Genomic DNA, 23,866 nt, shown 5'->3' with positions numbered 1-23,866 from the left:
CTTGCAAAATGAGGTGAAATTACTTCATCCCAAAGAATGCACAGTTTAAGGCTACAATCCTGTGTCAGGTCCACAGGTGTATGAAGTTCTGTTGATGTAATGATATCAGTATTAGATCTGAATTTTTTCCTCTTACAGGATTTTTGGCAAATGGGGAGACACAGATAACCACGAGCAAGAGGAATTATTGCACTAATAATTAAGTTGCATCAAGTTTATTTATCCAATTTGTACATATATCAGTGGGTTCAATCTCTTAGCAGTTTATCTGGGTGAGTTGTCAGCAGGAGAGTGGTGCAGAAAAAGATACTTGAAAAATTGAGGTTAATGTTTACCTGTTTCACCCATTTGAAATATGTTCCTAACCACTGTTTTCCCTCAGTAGGGATATGTCCTCAGCACCAACTACTCCTCCATCAGTGGATAAAGTAGACGGATTTTCTCGGAAGTCCGTCAGAAAAGCCAGACAGAAGAGGTCACAAAGCTCCTCCCAGTTCAGGTCTCAGGGCAAGCCTATAGAGTTAACTCCCCTGCCTCTGCTAAAAGGTAAGATCAGACATGGTTTTTAATAAATAAAATGATTTTCTGCTACAACCAACTTCTAAACTCGAACTGTTCTGTTGTCAGAAATTGCAGGGAATTTTTGCCAGCATTGAGAAATGTTTCATGCCAGAAATATATGTATTTAAGCTCTACAAACTATTTTATCTGTGACTTGAGGGTGTGGTAATTGTTTGCAATACTTTTGAAAGTTCTGAATGCTGATGTTAACCTGTACCATGACTTGAATTTTCAAGGCACTCAGGCTGTGTCTCAGAGTATTTTAATTTGTGAATCCTCAACAACTGACATAAATTAGCAGTAATTTTGGGAAGGGTAAATGGACTTGTGAGCAGAAGGGAAGTGGATTTTGGTATCTTTCCTTGACTTTTGGATTTGCAACCTGTGGCAGTGGTGCCAACTGCAGCCCCCAGGCTGCAGCCCTGCAGCAAGTGAGGGACCCCCTGTCATACCATATTTGAATGGACAGCTCCCAGCTCCTAGCTCCTGCTGGGTTTTGAAAGCAAAAGATCCCATGAGCTGCAGCCTCTCAAGGGGAAAGATGCTGCCAGTCTGGTCTTAGGCAAGACACTACTGTTTTGAGATCCTGCATATCCCAGCTCTGGTTGAGTTCCTGCTGGCAGATCTAACTTCTGATTTGAGAAAGAAAATGATGATCCAGAGTACTACACTTAAAAGGATGCCAATATCCCTGTGATATCTTGAATGCTTCCTCTAAATCCCACTTGTCACTGAATTTCAGTACAAATCCAGGGGCCAAAAGCACTTCTCAGAATTATGTCTGTCTGGTGAGGAAGGGGAAATCGCCTTTCAGAAGTCTTTTTTTAACACTGAATTCTCTAGTGGTTGGTTTACTTTTGTGGATTTTTTTCCCCTTGCTATTCTTCTTTTCTGTTGTAAGTACTGACAATAAGCATGGTTGGTGCTGATAATTCTGGAAAATAGGAATAGGTTTAATATGATGTGCTCTGAGGCACATGGTGTGATAATCAGGGATGTCCTGTGCAGGGCCAGGAGTTGGACTAGATGATCCTCAAGGGTCCCTCCCAGCTCTGATTATTCTCTGATTATGTCTGTCCCTTTTTTGCTTTATGGGCAAGTATATTTCCTGCATTCCCTCATCTACCTGTTTGGCAAATGTGTTAATCTGAGTATTGAAATAGGTAGTAAATGTGTAACTGCACTTTGGTTTAGTTCTTAACCCCATTTCTTCATAAGGAGACAGAAGATGGCTATACTGCATAAAGGAAAGGTCCATCCAGCTTCTGCACTGTGGCTGGCTGGGAGTCAGTATTTCTCAATTTAGGATTGGTTGGTGCCAGTGGATTTGACTTTATCATCTGCAGTGAATGTTATTTGTTATTCTTTAAGTGATCCTGTGCAGAACCAGGAGTTGGGCTTGGATGGTCCTTGTGGGTCCCTTCCAACTCAGGATATACTATGAGATTTTCTTGCTGTTTTATGGCAGTATGACAAAGAAGCAAATGCTCCCTTAAATATTTTTAAAGCTCAGTTTTACACTTTCTCAGGTCATTTTTGCTACGCAGGTTATATCATACTCGTTGCTGCACTTCAGGAGGCGACTGGAGTTTATCCTTTGGTTTAAATGATAGGATTAGTGGCATGCACTGAGATTTGCATAAATAAAGAAATTGATGTTACAATTATTTCATTCTGTTTTGTAGTCCCGTTCAGGGAGTAAACTAAGCACAGGTACAAGCATAGGAAAAACAACCTGTGTCTGAGGATTTGGCCTTGCAGGAACACAGGCGTGTGCAGGTGCTTAATTTGACTATGGTAGCTAGTCCTAAGGATTGAGATATAAAACTATAATAAGATAAAACAAACAGATGGGGAGCAGAGAGTGTTGGTGAGACATTTATGATTAGTGTCATAATGAGTTACAGTGGTCCAGCTTCAAATTAAGAATCTGATCCTGCGGGTTAGTTTTCCCTCTTTGCCTTAATGCGGATTCCCAGATGCACAAGGATCTACCTGTGCAGATTAATTTGTGGGATTTGGGCCTAACAATCTATCTGAAACAGCAGTGGTATTGGTCCCTGCTGAGGGGACATTGGCAGCTAAAAATCATGCTGCTGTTTGGAAGTATTCTTGACCTACATTAATATTTGTAACATTCAGGATTTCCTGAGAGAAGCGAGGACACGATTCTCCTGCATTTTTCATACTTTGCTTGGCCAGTGGCATGGAAGTCCTGATTTTTTAAACTTAGGTTTACACTTACCTTCAAACAAGTGACTAGTCCTGTTACTTCTGTCCAGTAACCATAGGATTTCCGGTTTTATCCTTACTGTTCTGTCTCTTAAACCAAAACAGGGAGTAGATCTCAGCAAAATAGCTTTTTAGAGTCTCAGAAAAGTGAAGTTAGTTTGGAGATCTACAATTGCTAAGCTTACTTAAACTTCCTGGATTGGGTAAATTTCATATTTAATTGAGCCTCTTCAGAAATGTTTCAGTACAGGAAATTTTTAGAGGACAGACCTCAAATTCAAACTCGGATGTATTTCATAGTCCTGATGGAGGGGTTTTGCTGACAGAACCACACATGCTATGCTCCTTTCTATTTTTTACTGACTGTATTGCATGTTGGCATTGGCAGGCTGCCTTATCTCAAACTGCACTTTATGGACCTCAGTATCTTCTTTGATTACAAGAATCATGTATGCAGAAAACTAGATAACTGCTTGGTCCATTCTCTGCAAGTTTTTATACTCTGCCTGTCACCATAATGATCTGAGCACCTTCCAGTAGTGTATTAAGTGATGTGACTACACATCTGTCACATCTTATCTGCTCTTGTTCCTTTCCCCAGGGGCAGAGTCACATATAGTGAAATGGCTTGTTTTGGTAGTGTTTTAATGCAGTCTGTTGCCTTGTGTGAACATACATGTCTGTGTTGCACAAACAGATAGATAAGTCAGCGTTGTTGTTGTTCTTTTGGTAATAAAAATGTTCCACGAAAGAAGAAAATAGAACAGACAGCATGTTTTGATGCTATGTGCAAGTCTGAAGGATAAGCTGCTATTTAGGAAATGTAATCAGAACAACTGGAATTTTCAGTATTGCTTATTCCAGAAAAAAGAATGTATGGAGAAATAAAGTTGTTACTGGTTTGTTTTTTTTTATTTAGCAGAAATGTGTGTGTGGTATCCCATTGTAAACAACCTTTTAATGTATCTGGAAAGTCAGGTGTGCCTGCCGAGGCTCTGTTGGGTTGAATTTGGGCGTTCAAAAGCCACAAACCAAAAGGCTGCTCTGTTTACTTTCTGTAAAGACTTAACTTCTCAGAAAATTTCATTACATTTTTATTTATTGTGGTGTGACCAGATCTAATTTGGAGCCATCTTTTCAAATACAACTCTTGTGCAATATAGCACTTTAAACCCAGCCTTTTCTCCTTTGTCTCAAGTGTAGAGGAATGGGATGAGAAGTGTGTATGGGAGTTGTGATACAATTGTTCTGCATTTTGCATATTTGTACTCTTATGTATGTTTTTCACATGTATTTTTTGATGTTTGCATGCTTTTCCCTGGTGTATCTTGTGGCATGTTATGGCTTTTGGCTTTATTTAAAGGGGCTGTTGGTATCATCAAAGCTGACAGGTGCCCTAGGCAACTGATTTGTGACAGGGCAGGCCTGGTGAAGGGCCTTTTTTTGGGACTGAGTACTTTCATCTCTGTGCCTTAGTCAAATCCCTTGCAGGTTTGTTAACCACGTTTGTGGCATGCCTGAAATCAGGCTTGTTCTGCAGAGGAAGATGGGACTGTGGATGTATTGGAAAGGTATATATTATTTACTGGAGGGTTATTCTACTTTCATTTTGTATAGCTGCTCTTTTTACTTAGGAGTCCCTAGAGGTAGATCAGTAGGAGTGCAGTGTTAGAAAGCAGGTGGTTGGGAAAAAAAGTGTATTGTAGTGCTGGACCTGTGAAAACAGAGCAATTTCAGCATTACCTGCAAAAGGGGAAGGGGCAGTTTGTGTTTCTGCCAGTGTCTGCAGTGGTGAGGGAGTGTCCAGAGGATGAAGATATACATATAGATGACTAAAAACATCATATGCCTTATGAATACATGTGCAGCATCTTGAGAAATTGGACAGAAAACTTGCATGGAACTCACAGTATTGTTCCCATCCCCCTCAACCTCATGAAAAATACAGACGTTAGGTAAAGCAAACCATCCAAAAGTAAGGCTGTTAAATTTTAAATCAGTGTATCCCACTTTTATAATTTCAAGCTGTGCTTATTTTTTCCCCATCATCCTTCCACATTTTCCAGTGATCTAATGTAGTTAGTGTAGGTTACTTTCAGGTTTTCTGAAACTATTGTATATTTTTGTTGAAAGCAGCTCAAAGTATGATTTTTATTTTTAGATAAATTTCCCTCCTTAAAATAGGCTTTCTGAATAGAAGTTCTCTGTCAACAAAACCAATTGCTTTGCTACCTCAATATTATGAAATTTATTGAGCTTCTAATACATTTATCAGATAGTTTCCATGGCATTAAAGAATTGGTGTAGTGGCAACAAAAGAGCATTGCACAGTCAGAAAGGGAAAATCTCTTTCCACTTGCTATTTGCTTTTGATCATTTTATTATTTCCCTATAGCTGAGATTTTATTATAAGCTTTTCTTATGAATCCTATCTATAGGTCAAATGCTGAAGTTCCTAAACAATAAAAAGTCCTGGCAGCTCCAAAAGGCTGAGAGCTGCAAGATGTGCACCTTCTTGTTCAGATACAGGTATTTGTCAGTTCTTTAGACTCCTTTATGATGAAAAAGTAGCTTTTTTCAGAGTTATGGATGTCACCTCAAACTGTACATGTGGGAAGTAGTTATGATTTGAGTTGTAGAAGAAAGACAGAGCTTCTGCTTTCTGTTGCCTTCCTCGGGGCTGAGTGCTTGTCTGTTCTGTGCTGCTCTCCTTTTGGGAGATTTGGAATGTATTACAGATAGCAGTAAACTGTTAATAATATAACTAAGCTAAATACTTTCTCCTGATGCATAAATAGGATTTTAGGGTCATGATGGCTATGATTTCTCAAAATAAAATTTAGCTTTATTTACTGAATTGGAAATAGATCTCAGGACTCCTAATTTATTGCATGGAAGAAATGCTGGAACTTGGTTTGTGCGGCACATAATCAATAGTGAATCAAGCATCAATCCTGGAACTACTTCTAGCAATTTTGTGCCCATTCTGGTTGAAATAAATCTGGACATAATGGACCATCTCTGTGTGAGATTTGGAGTAGAGCCACGAGCCCAAAAGGGAGAAGGACACAGCCTATTTGTTATTTTTTTCCGAAGATGTACGAGATTCTTGTCATACATAATAAATTTCTTCACTTTCTCTTCTTGCTCTTGGCAGTCTTAACTTTCTTTTTAATTTTTTAACATCTGTTGGTTGTAGAATATTTTTTTTCCAATAATCTGAAAGGTTTCTGGGGGTTTCTAAGAAGTATTTGTTTGGTGGTGTTTGGAAAGGGTCACATGCTAGTTCCAGTCTGTCTTTTTGGATTTTTCACTGCTTGGTACTGTCTCCTACATTTGGAATGTAGTTTTGTAGGGCAACATTTGCAGAGAATGGGCATGTGAAGAGATGGTGACTTGAAGTTAAGATCACAGTAAAAGCAATATCTCCTTATCATAGCAGTGAGCTAGTGGAACTGCAGTTGGAGGAATTCCGTCAGCTTACCCCAATCTTTTCATGTTTCCGTTCAGTTCTCTGTATTTATTTCAAGTCTCTCTAGGTCTGGCAAGTTTCCTATAGCCCTAGTAGTGGTGGTTTTTTGTTTGTTGGGGGAAGGTGGATTTGTTTTGCTTTGTTTTGAAGCCTTCAGTGCAATTGTTTGACTTCCAGAATTTCCGTCTGGCTTCTGGAAGTGTTCAGTGATGATCAGATGATCATTCCCACCTCTTCCTTTTTTTTTTTTTTTTTTTTTTCCCCCCTTAAGTGAAATAACTTGTAATCACTGTGTAAAGTGTATTTCTCTGAGTCTAAAATCTTGATATTTTTCTGTGGAATATTTAGACTTTATTGTAGAATTAGAATCACAGAATGGTTGGGGTTGGAAGGGACCGTAAAGATTATTTTAGGTATTAGATTGTTTTAGTTCCAATCCCACTGCCATGGGCAGGGACACCTTCCACTGGACTGGGTTGCTCCAAGCCTCATTCAACCTGGTCATCATCATCAGAAACTTTTGGTTTTGGCCTGTATTTGTACAATACGTCTTTATAATATGTTTTCTACTATTATTTATTTCTCTAGTAATATTGCCATTTTCTTTTCTGTGCCCAAGTATAACCCTATGGGTCTGTAATAGAACCTCCTGTTCCTGTAATAAGTACCTCCTTTATATTCCTTGCCCAAAGTACCTTGGCAAATACAAGTTCTGGTTCAGCCATGCAATCATTTCTGTATAGTGTACATGATTGTTGAAGTACAGTGCTGCCTTTATAATTGATTATGATATGGAGCTTTACTGTTGTGAAAGAGCACATTTTCCCTATCTCTGGAATGATGTGTGTATTTATAACATCAGTGTTTGTGTATATTAAATCTGTATAATATATCTCTGTATGTAAATAAGCTATGGATGTATTTAATGTCTCACATAAAGTTTAGGTTTTGAGTTTATTTAATTTTCCGTTCTGTTTTTAAAGTGGGATATTACTTCTGTTCATTGGCAGAGCCTTATAGTAAGGCAGCAGTCCTGCCACATTCATCCATTGTAAGCTACTGCCTCTCTAAGAAAAGAGCACTTTCATTAATGCTTTCTGGGGAGTGGGAGGAGGACACAACTATTTTTAGGTTCAGGGTAACTTCCTTTCACCTACAGTTTTTTCATTCAAGTTATTACTGTTACTTTGGCTCAATCAGGCAAAAATCCTTAGCAGTAAAAGAGGAGAGGACTCAAGGAATTCAGGGAGTTTTGGTAGGGTGTGTATTTCTGGATTAGTGGTGGGACTGTGTATTCCTGGTAACTGTCTAATTCACAAATACCAGCCAATGGGCACACATCGCTTCATAAAAGGTAAGGAAAATCTGTCAGAAAAACTCTAGAATCCTCTTTCAGAAGGATATGGCAGGGTTCATCTTGGTTTGAAACCTCACTGGTTGTGTCAGTCTTGATTGCAGGTGCAGTGACATGAGGGTTTTTTTGGTGGCAAAGCTTCTTGAAGAAGTTCCCAAGCGCAGTGTGCTGCCTCTCATCTGTGCTGAGACAAGTGTCTGTGGGGCCACAGTGTAGAACAGATTGTTACAAACATTTTGCCTTCTCCTAATTTTAGTGATGTGCTTGATCCTGTGTCCTCTCCAACAGTTAATTCAGCAGATCTGAGATGGTTGTGGATATTTATGTTGGGTTGATAATTCTATGTGTGGTTTTCTGCTTAAAAAGAAAAGTAAAAAAATGTTGCAGCTATAGTCTGAGGATCTTTATCAAGCGTTTCAGGAGATAAGGCAGCTGTCCAAGGAATCAGTGTAAAGTACTTGTGTGCCCTTAGTTGTTGCACTTGATTGAAAAAATGGTCTGTTTTGAACAAAATCTTGAAGTCAAGCTCCAGGGGAATCAGTTTGATCAGGAGTAATAATGATGGAAGATTGTTCACCAGTAAGTTTTTCTACTTGATAGCGACATGTATAATTTTGAAACTGTGATATATTATTAATATTTTAATGCAGCAGTGTATTTTTTAATCTCCTGTATGAAGTTTACTTGCCAAGTATGTCTGATGTTACTGTTGTATTAAGTTTTATTGCTTGAAAACTAAGTATCTAAGAATTTTATTTTAAAACTCTTCAACATTTTAATAAGTTTTATAAAAAATATAATTATTTTGCATTTACTCCATTTATTTTTACCACTCTTTTCCTTTCCAATGCGTATGACAGATTCTTAACAGTGGTATTTTCTGTGCTTGGTCCTTCTTGTAGCATCTGCAAGAGTGTGGGACAGAGAAGGAACAATATAGGAGAGTTGCTGTACCTGGTTAAATGGGCAGAAGGCAAAAAAGTGAAATGGATTAGAATAGTAGATTGCTGGAAAGTCTATTGCATATCATTGGACATATTGCCAGCTCTGCTGTAGCAGCATCTCCTTGTGTTCCCCGAGCTGAAGAGCTTGTTCTGACAACGAAGTGTTGGACTGCAGAATTGACCAAGTTAGAAGAGAGATAGAGGGAAGCAGTTTGCTGTTCTGATTATGAAAGTTCGTGTATAATTAGGGTTTTTTTGAAGATTTTGATGAATTCAAAAAGATGTATCTGCTGCAAAACATCAATCACAGACTCAGCCATCCTTACTTGATGGGCATTTTGCAGAAGCTGAAGTAAATCATCAGTGATATCCCAGGAGTGATTAATAGATGTCAATAACTGTGTGTCCCTCCTGGTAGAAGTATCAGCTTTAGGACTTGACCCCCAGTTGGAGCTAATGATTAAGTAGTCAGATACAGCAATTTTCATTCTGAAAAATCAGATACAGTCATGAAGAATAAGGTTAAGCTGAAATTGTATGTTGTCTGGAGAAGTTCTTTGCTGTCTGATTTTACTTAAAGCAACAAAACAAATGTGACTTGCATAGTTACCCATTTCATGCTTCTCAGGGTGAATAGTGTCAGGGTATAAACGCAGTTTGGGTAACTGGAAAGTGTTTCATTGGGTATTCTTTTAGTGGAACCTTAAGCAGATCTGTCTCATTAGAATTGTTAATGTGTTTCCAACTCTTTGAGCAGTATCAGAAAAGTATTTAGTGTCATTAAGAAGAAGTAACTGCAGTTTGTGTTGGATGTGGTCTGTAGTTTTCTGTGGGATTCCTGGAAGGTTTTCAGGAAGTTTTAGGTATACATTGTGTGTGTTCTGGTATTTTTCTCACCATGCTTGTTTTACGTACCTGATCTGAGCTGGCCTTTTTGTTGTTTGGGACTTCTGTGCCTCTTGGCAGTGTCATGATTTTCGTTTAGTATTGCTGTGACTTTTTTGACTTCTTTTTTTGTGTGTGTGTGTGCTTGTACCAAACTTGGATTTTTAATTTTGACAATGTAGGTAGTAGCAAATTTGCTTGTTGCTTTCAATGTTTTGAATATGTTGTCACATGGATTATGTTGCAAGGGAATTCTCTTGCAAGTTAAATTTCTCGTATCACAAATTGATACTGTTGGTAGTCAGAAACCGAGGAAAGGATGATTCTAGATTTTGGAAGAATTAAGTATTCCTGTTTTTGTTTTATGTTGCCAGTAGGATGTACTGTGAATGCATAAACTTTCATTAGTTTTCTTGGCAAGTGTTGCTCACGTGCTCTGCACTTGCACATTCCAACAGCAGGACATAGATGCTATATGCAGTCTCTATATAAATAAGAAAGTCTATCTAGTAAGTGTTTTCTGACTTCACAGAAGGTTAACTGTTCAAAAACTGTTTATAGAGAATATGTTTTCCCATCTATGTGGAAACAAAGATACAAAAGACGGTGATTACAGCTGAGACAGTACTTGAATTGCTGCAGAGAGCAAAACTTATTTGTTGAATATTGTCAGTGTTACCAGGGGAGAGTGAATTTGGCAGCTTGCTCTCTTTGGTGTTTTCAAATGACATTTTTGGGATAGCTTTTTGAAGAAGTTGAGGTGGTACTGTGCTACTAGTCATCTTGCTTCTCCTTCACTTTCCCTTTGTTCCACCCAGCCCATACTTCTCCTGTTTTCTTCTTTGCTTGTTCCTTATCAGTGCCTTCCTTACTCCCACTTCCACTCCTTCCTGCAACCTCTGACGGATACGATTGCGTAGTTTTCCACAAGAGGGTGATAAAACTCACTCACACGTGTGAAAACGAGCACTCCAGGTGGAGGGGATTGCAGGGGTTATTGATAATATAATAAAATTAACTGTATTTATACAGAAGAAAAAGAGTCTGCTCATCTTAAGCTCCATCCATGTGTGACAGAGGTTGTTTGTCTGTGCTTCTGGAGGCAAGACTAGACCTGTTGGGATGGAGAACCACCCTGTGAGGAGCCTGCCAGCTTCATCCTGCCTCTGTTGCAGTAAGCAGACCTTATTGCAAGACAGTCTTTCCTGTCTGTTATTCATACAATAATTTCCCTTGTCCTTTTTCCTCCATTTACTCTCATGAGTATTTCTTGCTTTTATTCCCTCCTCTCCTGCTTATTAGGAAACAGAATCTCCTTCCCCACCAATACTGAGCAACTGCAGTCTTTGAATTTCTACTCATGTTTAAAAAGTGCAAAAAGGATGAAAAGGTGAGGCAAAGAGAGAGAGAAAATAGCCACGGCTGTGATTTGTCTCTAATAGAGAATCTTTGTGAAAATCTGTATGTTTTGGCAAGACCTAGACCTTAACAGGTATCTTACTCAAGATTAGACACCACTCCAGGTTCACTCTTCAGATCTTGAAAGGATGATGGAAATAAGTGTTTATTAGTCCTGCTGAGAGGAACAACTCCAGAATTGTGTGTCTTAAGTGATGGAGATTCTGGCTAGAGTTCTAGCACCTGATTAGGAAGAAGTTTTTTCCTGCAAGGGTGGTGAGACACTGGCATAGGTTGCCCAGGGAGGCTGTGGCTGCCCTAGCCCTGGTAGTGTTCACAGCCAGGTTGGACAAAGCCTTGAGCTGCCTGGTCTGGTGGGAGGTGTCCCTGCCCAGGGCAGGGTGGGTTGGGACTAGATGATCTCTAAGGTCCATTCCAACCCCGTAACATACAATGATACCTGGCTTTGGCTCTTGGAAAAGTGGTGTGGTGTGTTGGATGGCAGAGGTACGGGAGCAGACCCATTAGGTATGTGAGGGAGGGTTGGGTTGGAGGCCTTTCTAGATGCACATGGAGGAAAAATCAGCATATCAATATATTTTGGATGCCATAATCTCAAAAAAAGTGTGTTGCTATAAACTGCTTTAGAATATCATCTGAGCTGCCAGATAAATCTCTTTAGTAACAAGTAAAAAGAGCTGCAGCAAGTCTCTTAATATTAGAGAAATGAGTACATGGGATCTATGTTATGGGTTAGGCAGTGAAAAGGTTCCTGGAAAAATTCTAGGCACTTCATTGCCGTGAGTCAGTGGTGGGGAAGGAGAAGGAAACAAAGTACTTGAGGTTATGTTTACACCATCCTCCCATTAACTGTGAAATTCCAGGTCATGGAGTGAAATTTCTCACTCTTTGTTAATTTCAGAAAGAACAACCAAGTGTCCCAAATAATGAATTAAAAAGATGCAGTCTCTTTGCAGAACCAGTGATATCATCGGAATATACCTAATATTCTCGATCTAACAGTGGGAAATTCCAAAGGCAGGAGAAATGTGTTGAATTTCCCAGGACAAGTCTGTTCCTCTTCCTGTACTTTCAGCATCCTGTTCTCCCTAAACTACCACATCCATAGCATGTGCAGTCAAGTTCAACAAACAGCATTTGGAGCACTTTGCTTCATGGGCAAGAAGGACCAAGTTTAAGCTTTGGTTCAGTTATCCTTAAATCTCAAGTGGGACAGAATCTTCCAACGAACACACTTGGGGAGAGCATCTTCACCCTCAAAGCAGGAAAAACAAACCTACAAAACCCAAATCGTTCTTAGAATTTCTGTAGATGCTTCTGAGCTGATTCTGAGCTAGTGTAAAGGAATTGGAGGGATTATAATTCCCATTAGCAATGTAAAAGTATTTTTCTTCAGTATTTGGGATATTTTCCTGATGAAAGAATGCCGTTATATCTAGAAAAAGAAGTAAGTGGCTAGAAGCAGGTTTTGAAGTATCTCTAAGCGAGATTCTTTTATTTCCTGCTGGGTAAGGAACAGTCATTCCTGTTGCAGAAACTTTCTTAATCAAGGATTTTGCCCTCCAGGATAGATTCTGAGGTGACCTTATGTGACATGAGAGCAGTGTTGGTTGGTGTCCCCTTGTTCTGGAGGGTTGTTCCTAGCATGAACAGGCAGAAATTCATTTGAGAGCCAACATCTTCAAAGTGAATTTGCTTGTGGTGAGATGTGCCAAAACTTCATGGTCAATAAAAAACAAATGGTTTGGAAATGAGTCTATTTTCATGTTTATTTGCTTTTGGAGAAGTATTATACTTCTGGATTAAAAAAGCTCTGATATTTCAAATATAACAAAGAAGTTCTACAGCACCACGTAAGATACACTAATAAAGCACAGACTGGTTTTCATTACAGTTGGTCATTTTAAGATAAAGCATTCAGTACTTGAGAAAAATTTTGCCCATGAAGTTTTAGATGTCCAGAGGAACAGGACCTAGTTCATGTCCAGAGCTGCAGCAAAAACGGGGGAATGGAGCACCCACCCGTGTGGGAGAGGAGTCAAATGGGTGAAAGGGAAGTAGTTCATCCTTCACCTCATCCCTAGATTCGCTGGCTAGGCAGACACTGCCTCCCCCTCTCTTGAGCTTTTGCTGGTTAATGCACTTTTTCTGCATTGGTGTTTCCCAGGTTTCTTGTCCATATCGAGTATCTATATTTGGGGTTATTTTTCCCAGATGTATTAGCTGGTGTTTTTCCAAACTGAATTTCACTTTATTTTCTGGCCATGTAAGGAATTTGCTTAGGTTCCTTTGTATTATTTCTGACTTTACTGCTACTCAAAGTTCCCTATTTAATATCCTCAGAAGATGTTATCTATATGCTATTTTAATCATATAGATAATTAAGGACGTTAATAATGTCTGGACTAAATGGATTCTTATATCTCAGTGGCATTTCTTTTCAGTCAGACACTTTGAGATTTTTATCCTTTTATTCCTTGACTTTTCAGCAGCACTGTGCTTCTCAGCCTCTCCTAGCCAAAAAAATTGAAATCAGTGTTAACCATAGGACTTTCAGGGAAAACAGAAGTGTGATTCATGCTGGAATAGAGTAAACTTTGTAAACCCAATCACAATCAGAATTGAAGCTGGCTTATAATCATTGCACATATATCTTCACATGGATTTCAATTTGCTGTCGTTGTGCTTTAATTTGTACAGTAGTAGTCCTTAAATGATAAATTATTAAGTAAATATTTTCCTAGTGGAATGTGCTTTCTATTTTTGTATATCATCTTGAGAACAGAATGTGATTCCTTTCTGTAGGGTCAGCTATTTGAAATACTTGCCTGTGTTTGTTCTAACTGCGTAATCTATAATCCTCAATATGTCTTTAATCCACTTTGTCTCCTGTAGAACCACATCTTTGGAATAGGGAAGAATATAGTGTGATAGGTAGTATCTAAGGTATAAAGTTCGGGAAGATTATGTCTGAGTCTGTATTGATAGATTTTGGCAAATCCCACATAGAAGAAATGACTTGGTAAAAAATAAACACTACTCAGATTTTCATTCCTATGGAATGTAGTAATAAGTAACAAAAGAGGTTTTGCAGTATTTCATATCTGAAAATATGATAAAATTAAGGATGGAATTTACCACCTGGCTAATCTGTAACATCTCCTACAGTGCTAAGGGAAAGGAATCGATTTATTTTCTCTTGATTCTTTATGGTTCTTGTGTGAGGTTGAAATGAAATCAGAAATGTTTACCTTTGCCTGCATGACTAAGGCAGAAAGCAGAGTGCATTCTTCTGGCCCTGATCACTTGAGGGTGAGTGGATGCAGTAACCCGAAGCAGATTTAGCTGTGGGTTCAAGGTGTTTGTGAGCATTCACACGTGTTTGGAAGTCTGTTCTTGGAGAAAGTAGTTTATCCTGGGATTGCTTAGTGTGTTTTTGACACTTTGGTGTGCTGGTTATGTTAAGGAATGCACAAAGAGCTTCTGTGTGATTGCTTCTTCAGAATAATGGAGGAGAAAAACTCCTGAAAAAAATTGCATGTAGCCTACATGTATTAATAGGCAAAATTATTGGTGATGTTGGGTGGACTTGATAAACTGTACATTTTAAAGTAGGAGAATAGGGAAGCCCAGTCATAGTAATTAGCTATCAGGATTTCAGGAGGTTTTGTTGTTTTTTTTTCTTAATTAAGCCCTGACAAACGTTATTAAAACCACTATTTTTATGTGCAAATTTTAGGTTGAGCATTTTTATTTTGTTTTGAAGTGTTAGATGCAAATACAGCTGGATTTTTCCCCCAAGTGTTGCTTTTGTATGTTTCAGTAATTGACAGCAATTGAAGATCCTTAAATAAAACAAGTTGTCAAAGATCAGGTATCTGTGTTTGTCTAGCAAAGGTATTAGGTACCATTTGGTAGGGGCTGATGGATTTCTCATTTCACCTAGTGACAAATAATCTGATTTTACAAGGTGTTGGGGAGTGGGGACAGTGATCATGTTAAATGGCAAACTTGCACAGTCTCTGTAGCAGCCCAGGTACAAACACCACCAGGATTTCTGTTCTTTTTTTTAAAGTAGTTGGTGTAAAACACAAATATTCCTGGTTTCATATTTTAGAAGTAGTAAGATGGTTAAGTAATTTTGGCTCATTAATCCTAGTGTGTTTGTTGTTCTTACAGATGGAACATGCATAACACTGAAAACCCCACATTCTTATAGTATTAAACAGAAGAAAAAGTTAGTCAGTGTTCTGTGTTTTTAAAACTTGGGAGCATCCTGTGAGGACATGTAAAGTGCAGGGAAGCTTTTTTACATGAGTAGAGATTTCCTTTATAGAAAAAAGAAGATACCATGTAGAGCAGCATGAGCCTTGTCTGCTGCTGGCCCTTAAAAATGATTCCATCTAATCCATTCCCTGGAAGGGTGAGAGCAGTTTAAGGGCAGCAAGGGATTCTGGACACTGAAATGTATGGTTTGCACCTGCATATGCCATTGTGATAACATCCATGTGGCTGCAGGGAGGGAGGGCCTGCATTTTATTTCTTATTCAGTGAGGAAATAAGTAGGAATTCACATTTTTTTTCCTTTCAGACAACAAGAAGTTTTCTACCAGCTTCACTGCTTAAATTCATATTGTGCTTTCTGTGCTGCCATACCATTTTCTGTAAAAGAGCAGTTGCATGGAGACAAAGAGGCTGCTGATTTAAGTCTCAATAGAGAAGTCTGTTAGGCTTCAGCTGTGGGAGGATACTAAATGTAGCTAAGAGGTTGGCAGATGCTACCTGGACCAAAACCACTTGAAAATATTAAGCAGCTGTTTAGTAGGTTTGCCTAAAAAAACATCTAATGACTGGAAGAATTGCTGGGACAAATATGACTGGAGTTTGGGTTTAAAAATGCACTTACTGTCTGGATGTCATTTGCTGTTCATGTTGAATTACAAAAGTCAGAGTTCAGCTGCAAATATTTTGCTGGTGCTGATGTGAGGGGAAAAGACATCCAACCCAAAGCTCTGCTTTGTCTTCCCACCTGTTGTACAATTTTTTTGATAAATTATGTCAGTTTATGCAACATTTTGAACTTCATTTTCAAAGGGAGTAATATTGTTTCTGATGATGATTATGTAAGTTAAGCTGAGAGCAGTGGAGTGTAGTCTTCTGAAGTTTTCAGAAAGCTCAGTTTATCTGATGCTCTTAACATTTTTCTTAGCTATAATACCACAAAAATTTACCTGTAGGGTCTGTTTTATACTTGCAGCCTTTGGGAGCACCATGAGGAGGCCACAAGCACCATAAGTGAGGTGGTGGGACTGGGCCTGGATTTCTACCAGGCGTGTGGTAGTCCAAGTTGGATGGTCCAAGAGGGGTAGTTTTCTTCATCCCTGCACAAGTGTCCTCTGCAGGTTGGATAGTCCTAGGAGAGGCCATGGTTTCTCTCCTTGTTGCCAAGCCCTTTAGCCCTATCATTCCTGACCTGTGATGAACTGTGTGTGACACATGAACTGAGCTACCCCAGTGATTTTTGGGTTTTCCCTTTTAGCAGGTGGAGAGGGCAGATAAAGAAGTTGTGTGAAGCTGTTGTGCAGTGTCAGTAAACATAGAGCAAAGGTCTAAAGAAGCCATTGCTCAGGACTGGGGTAGTTGATTATAACAGGGAGTATGAACTCCTAATTGATTTCTAAGTGCGGTTCCCTTTATGACCTGTTCCATGGGCACAGTTGATTACAGGGTCTCTGTGCTGGGTCATTAAATAGTTAACATCAAGGGAGACAGTTTTGCTTCAGAAGCAGAGGTTTGCACACGTGTGGGTATAAGCGTTTCCAGCAGAGCACATTTGATACTTAACCTGCAAAATGTCAAAAGAGGTGATTAATGTTTTGTACCTTTGGAATAGGTTTAATTTTGTGTGCCTGAAGCTTCTAGCAGGTGCTATAGAAACTGTGGAAAAACATCTTTTCAGCATGTCCCACCCATAGTTCACATTGAGCCACAAAATAATATTCAAATGGACAAGAATCTCTTGTTTGAATCTAAATGGAAAATGCAGTTTCTCATGGCCTATTTATTCCAGAAGTGATCATTTCATTGTAGGCAAATTTAACTAAAACCTAGGAGATTTCTGCAAAATTTTATAAAAGGGAAAACCAAAACCTATTCTTTTTTAAAGTGAGGCAAACAAATAGCAAGAGACAGATCAACACAGACTGAAAAAACTTGGCTGCTAGTTCTGCTTCAGATAGAAAAGGGTTTTCAGTTTTCATAAATAATGTTCTTTGTTGTTCACTTACTATTTTATTTGTTACTACATGACGTGTGGCTAAAATTTCTGTGCAGTTTCAGAAATTTCCAATTCTTCTGCAGAATTTATAAAATATTATTTCTGTAAGACTGCACGTTTACCCACGTGAAGTGGTTGCCTTAGAACTCCTCTAGTGGTCCCTTGCTGTTTGCCAGGGGTGGGTTTTGTGCCCTCGATCAGCCTTTGGCTTTGTTCCTGAGCACCAGCCCAAATTTAGCTGAGTTCTGAGACAGCAGCAGATTATTTTGTGTTGAACACCTCGATAGGGTTATCATAATTAAGATGATCAGACATTTTAGCATCTGTTATTAACCAGCGTGTACATGTGTCATCCTCACAGAGCAAATGAGGGTGATTTGTTTCCTCTGAGGTGTGACAGAGGCATCAGTGTTAGTTCTGTCTGTGGCACTGGCAAGATCAATATGAGGATGCATCATGTGCTCTGGGACTTGGCATACATGAAGAAGCCGTAGGAGAATGAAAGATGTAGACTCATTAAATGGTTGAAGACCCAGAGAAAATGCCTTATGCAGCACAATTAAAAAAAACTGTTTGAATAGGTTATTATAAAGCTTCAGAGCAGATATGGCCATAGTGTCTTATGGGGAGAAAATACTGGTCAGATACAGGAACTACCAGAGTGCTGTCAGCTAAAGCCAGAAATCAGGTGGTTTTAATAGTGAGGAAAAGTCTGTGCTGGCAGAAGCTGTTTAAAGTGATGCTAAATTCTGTTTGTGTGTTCCCTAAAAGTCGTGGCTCTTGGTTTGGAAAGTTATGTTTTAGTTGAACCAGATTTCTTCACAGAGTGTTGCTTCCTTAGAAGTCTTGGGGACTGTTTCATTTAGGTTAAACTACCTGCCCTGGTAGTCCCTTCCAGCTTGCAGTTTCTTAAATCTGCAGCTCTAAGACCCCCAGCTTCACCCATTTCAGAAACTCTGAAAGTCTGTCAGAAAGACTGTAAGGGATTTGGGAAGAAAAGTGAGTCTATCATGAGTTAGACTTGTTGGGTATTTCCTTGGGGTTTCAGACCTTGTTGTTTCCTCACTCTGTGTACCCTGAGTGAATCTCTGCGACTTGTAGAGAACTGCTGGCTTGCTGTTTCTGCTGCTCAGCCTGAGACACTGGGTGCTGATTTGCAGGATGGATGATGACTCAAAATGCAAGTGAACTTGATGGGAACTTGTCCTGAATACTATACAGTGCTAAGGAAACATTCAGAAAAATCAGGATGTCTCCAATTGGGCATTGAGAATTAATGGATGCTTTTAATCCCACTCTTTATTTCTCAGTGTTCTTTTAAATTTATATCCTGTGAGTAGTACAACATAAAAATGGTAGTATTAAAAAAATTTATTGTTGTCAGTTTTGAGGAAAAACAAGATGAAAATTGCATACAGCATTATAAAAGCTCTGTAAGATTTGCTGCTCTTATTACAGCTAAGTAACTGAAAGATTGCTCTAATCTTATAGAAACAAATCTGATTGATTGAATTATTTCTGTTTTTCCTTTCAAAAATCAGACTGTCACAAACATTTTTAAAAGTCTTGATTAAAGGTAATGAAACAGCTTAGTGAAATTCAAGTATGATGCAGCTTCATTGGTGTGAAGCTACTTCCTTCTCAATCAGGTTCTTTTCTAGTAATGAAACTTTAAAATTAATGAATCTGGGTTTTAATTTATTATAATAATTCATTATTTCATTATGCAAATTAATATCTTCCTAAGGGTAGTATACAGTGAGGTTTTTCCCCATTTTTTTAACTGAAATTCATAGTTCATTTTCTTACTTCACCAGATTTATTTCTTCTCCTTAGCACTTTTTAACAAGCCTCGCCAGGTTAAAGTAGGGCCATAGATTTAAAATTATTTTAAACTGTGATCCTGCTTAAGCTCTTCTATTTTCTCACTTCCTTCTGCCTGCCTTGACTGAGCACAGCAGTCTTTACTTGCCCTTTCTCCCCTCTTTGTTTACAGCTGAGGACAAGGCTGATACCACGTGCGTTGGAGATGCTGATTGTCAACTGAAGAGAGTTCAGTGGCAAATGACTTAATGTGTTCGCTTGGTATTCCCTTCTTTGGATCAGAATCTTAGGGAATATTGAACAATATCTCCCTTCACTGTGAAGTGGTCTTTTAGGGCATCAAAAAGTTTATCTGTGTGGACTTGCAGTGTTTATTCTGCTAATTTGATAGTGTAACATTCAGCAATGTATTGGGATGTGTTACATGTCCTTACATTAAGTTTTGCCCTTCTTAGGCATTTGCCTTCCCATTTCCAAACCAATGTCTTAAAATAGCCAAGCAGGTTGTTGCAGGTAGAAGGGAAGGGCTGCCCTAACAGAACTGAGGGAAACCTCAGGGGGCTGATGATATGATTAAAAAAAAACAAGGAAGCAGAAAAAAGGCAGGATGTTTCCTGGCTGTTTTGTACTAGCTCTTTGGTATATATATATTTTTTTTTAATAAATTTGGGAAAATAAAACAATATGCTGATTAATATGAAATTTGTGGAGATTTTATATATATACACTTAAATATATCCAGTGATTTTATCAGTGAATTGCTGAAGTGAAAGCTGTCCAGTGTTTCTGGTTGAAAAATGGTTATATTCTCATTCTCTGAAAACACAGGCTTGTAACTCAAGTCTGCCTTTTGAAGAGTTTCCTCCAACATTGGTTCAAGGTAGAGTTTGAAAGAAGGAAGCAATTTGTAAACTGCTGAAATCCAGTTTGGGTGTCAAAAGCATCTGAAGACTAAAATTACTCTGAATAAATATTTGCTCTTATTTTGAAATCGAGTCCGAGCGGAGGAGCTCGCTTTGCGCACAGCTGCGATTGGCTGCACAAACCCCTCGTTTCTGTGGCTAATGATAGATAGGAATATTAATAATAACAACTCATGCCTCATCATATTTTGCTGCTTAATCACCTTGTTTGGCACACCCCCGGCCGTGCTCTGTGGGGCTGTGTTTCAGGAATGGAAGCTCACTCGGGCGCTGGTATTACAGTCCAGTAATCAAAGAGGCTGGGATTATACAGATAATGAAAGGACAGGCCGGTGTGTTTATCCAGGAAAACTGGAGTGGAGTTAGAGCCAGTAAACAGCCTGGGAGCCTTCCGTGCTGGACCATGACCGTCACGGCTACGTCACGACTGCCTCGAGATCCAGGGTGGGTAAGCAGAAACCGAGAGCTCTCCCGGGCTCAGGGACGTGTGTCAGCAGGATTGCTTCAAGTTTCCGCCATGAACAACTCCAGCTCTGTAGTAACGTTGTCTTTCCTGTGCTGTTGCTGCTGTCAAAAGTGGCATTTTGAGGAGGTTGAGAGTATTTTGTTCAAAAATACTTGGTTTGTAAGCAAATAATTTCCTGGATGTTAACATAGATTAGAAAGATAGAGAGTCTAGCATGAATCTGAATGTAAATTGAAGAGAAAAAAAAAGTTTTATTTATTTTCCCTATTTATTTTTTTTTGACCGCTACAGTTGTAAAATCTAAACGTTTTCTCAGAGCACTGAGCACTGTGAATTACTTGTAATTCAGATTGTTGCTGTATTAGTCTGGATAACTTCTAAAAAACATTTGGAGTAGAAAACAACCTTTTGGCCTGATCCTGAAGGTGATTGTATTTGGGGTCGCTAAAGGACAAAACGATGAGAGGATAAAAGGAAGTATCTTAAACAAATCAAAGGGGAAAATAAGTTTGGGGTTTATTTGGTTTGGCTTTTTTTTTCTTGTTGTTGTTTTGGGTTTTGTTTTTAAAACTCATCAGCCCTTTCCCTCTCTTTGTTTTGAAATGGGGTTTGATCTTTAAGTAGTGTAGGTTCTTGCAAGATAGCCATGATTTTTTTGTGAAGTGGTTTTCATGCTCTTGTCAATGCATGAATAACAAATAATAGAATGGGTGGGGAGGAAGTTGATTGTAATTTGACTTAAAAGCATGAATGTTTTGACCTCAAGGATTGGCAGTTTGAAAAGAATGATTTGCTGTCTTGTTTGTGTGAGCATTGGGTTGTTTGGTGTTAATCACCATCCAGTTATGAATATAATTCACTTGTTAGGCAAGTGAATTAGACTGTAGGCTAGTGCTGGACTTCTAAACATACCTGCAGTAAGCACTCAGGTTAGAAGGAGGATGTCATTTGGAGTGCTGTGTTGATGAAAAGAAGCAATATTCATCTTGCAGAAATACTCATCTTGTGGATGTAATGAAGGTAAGGCTCTTCAGGTCGCAGAGGTTTGAAAAAAAAACTTTTTTATTCTAGTTTCTTATATAGTAGAAGGTGTATTTCCCAAGATACTATTTTGAGCAATTAATTGTGACATTTTCATGGTTAGTCAAAGGATAAGGTTTTTCTTTTCTGGTGGAATGTTTGTTTTCCTTTGCTTTTTCCTAATAGTTTATGTTCTAGGCTCTAAGTTTGGAGTAGGATGCTTTTTGGTTTGGTTTATGGCTGAGGTTGACTACTTTAGCAGCTGGTGTAATTTAAGAATATTCCATGTGTCCATCCATGCTGTAGCAAAGCAGTAGGCTCAGAGAAAACCTGATCCTTATTTTTTAAAAGATGTTTTTATTTCTTTTTTTTTAGAGCTTTGAGAGACAGTGAGTGGAAATCAGATCAACATATAACCTAATCCTACCTGTAGAATTTTCCTGGGCTTGAGAGGCCTAAAATATGAAGAAGCATAGGATCACTCTCTGCGTTGTAACAGTTTTTCCTGCATTTCAGCATTAAGACCAGTTTTTCTGCTATTCAGAAACAAATCTCATGTGTTTATAGTAGCACTTTGCCTGGTTAAGGATTGCTGAATTAGGGTCAGTATTTGAAAGGTGAAGGGAGATGTGTGTTAATTTCTGTGTTATTCTGGCTGGTTTGTTTTTATGGTGATATTTAATAAGGTAAGGGCTGATGTGTCTGTTGGAGGATCTTAAGAGGGGCTGCATTTCTATTTTATATCAAAAGAAATTGCAGTTTATTTTATTTTTTTCCCATGTTTTTCTCAAAGTTGTCATTGAACATTTCAGGGCCTGAGTTGGTTCTCCTCCAGTTGGAGATAGAGAATTATGTGCAGAATAAAGGTAAAATTGACCTTTTAAAACAGGTTAGAATTATGGCTTCCAAAGTTTTCATGTGAAAGTTATAAATCCACAAGTTTTCATACCAGTCGTGTTCATAAATATTTTCATAGGAAAAAAATATTGTGTTTGTTTGATTTAAGAAAGGACACCAGCATTCGTCATTAGGCACAATAAAAAAGAAGCTTAATTTCAAAATACCAGTCCAGTGGGAGTTTTGTACCCCTTCTGTGTATTCTATCCCTTGGACATTCAGAAAACGTTAGGAGCTTCATGTATTAGAATTCAAGACATTTCTTGTGATCACAGGTTTGTTGTTTTTCTCCCCCCCCCAAACATTTTCAAATAATTCAAAAATTCTTCTTCAGATTTCAGTGAGTTCATTATTTATAGTAGGAAAAAAAACCTTCCTGGTTGTTGTTGTTGTGGTTGTTGGTCTGTTGGTTGGGTTTTGTTTGTTTTAAAGGCTCAGGAAGCCCAGACAAAAGGGTTAATGATTGTTATCTTAGACCTACCTAAAAATGAAGGGTTAATGGTAGCTTGCAAGGTGCTGCCGAGGAAGGCAGGATGATCGGGGAAGGGGGAAAACTGAGGGAATCTGTTGCTTAGTCACAGATTCAGGAAGCAAAGAGGAACTGGACAGACCTGTTGTATAAGAGGAGTTGGGCTGTATCAGGTGCAGGGCAGGGAATAAAAGCTGCCTGATACCAGAACGAGTTGGGTTGAGTACACAGGAATGGAGGGAGCTCTGCTTGAGCTCATTAATTCTGCAAGTGAGAGGGGAGGGAAGGGCCACTGCTGGCAAACTTTGTGATGTCTGAGCCTGCTCTGATAGCTCAACCACTTTTCCCTCAGTTTTTTATACTTTGTAACATTGAAAAAAGAAGAAAATTGAAGGTTTAGTTGGTGTGTTGTTACTTGGAGATAATGAAGATACAGAGAAATTGTAATAAAATTTTATTCCTGAACAGGTGAAGTATATTATAATAATACAATTTTGTCTGTCTTACAATTATTTTAATCAAAAATACCAATGCATAACTTTGCATCTGTCTGCAAGCTGGTTGAATTTTGGAGTAATTTGGGTTTTTTTCTCAGGGGATCTGAGCTATTGAAGGGAGGGCTGCGGGTAAATACTTGCATCATGAGTGCCCTAAGGTGGTGTTGATGCCTCAAGGAAGGATTATCTTGGAGTGGGAAGAGTAATGCCCAAAGCAGAAGAACCTGCCATTTTCCTCTTCATTGCGCAAGCAACCTTTTTAATACCCTCAGCCTTGCTGTATCCCAAATGAAACCTCACATCAGGCCAAGAAAACCTGTGTGCCCAGGTAGGGCTGCGTGCAGTGAGAGAGGACAAACTGAGCTGTTCTTTGCACCTTACCCGAGTGAGGACGAACAACTCGAGAGTGCTCATCCATCTCTGGGAGGCCTGGTAGAGTGCAGGGGTTGATACTGAAATGGCAGAAAAGCCCCATGGGCAGTAGGGACCTGTGAGTCCAAGCCACTCCAGGGAAGTGTGCTGGGTGGGTGCGTGCCATGGAAAGTCAGTGGTGTCCTCTTCTGGGGCTGAGCCCACCCAGGGTGTTTGGACTCACTGGAGCTGAGTATCACAGAATCACAGAATAT

The 23,866-nt window shown here is 39.0% G+C and overlaps 1 protein-coding gene across 2 annotated transcripts in view; it reads left to right on the top strand.

The window, feature by feature from the left end:
* Positions 1 to 386: 386 nt before the first annotated feature.
* The window catches only part of PPP2R5E (protein phosphatase 2, regulatory subunit B', epsilon isoform), a 69,154-nt gene continuing 45,674 nt past the window's right edge, over positions 387 to 23,866 (top strand). For both annotated transcript variants that reach the window (XM_009078525.1, XM_009078524.1), the window contains exon 1: positions 387 to 546. In XM_009078525.1, the coding sequence (XP_009076773.1) occupies positions 390 to 546 (157 nt within the window). In that variant the 5' untranslated portion in view covers positions 387 to 389. The remainder of the gene's footprint in view (positions 547 to 23,866) is intronic.

This window comes from Acanthisitta chloris, unplaced genomic scaffold, assembly GCF_000695815.1.
Source record: "Acanthisitta chloris isolate BGI_N310 unplaced genomic scaffold, ASM69581v1 scaffold7757, whole genome shotgun sequence".
NCBI lineage: Eukaryota > Metazoa > Chordata > Aves > Passeriformes > Acanthisittidae > Acanthisitta > Acanthisitta chloris.
This window is presented reverse-complemented; position numbering and strand designations above follow the sequence as displayed.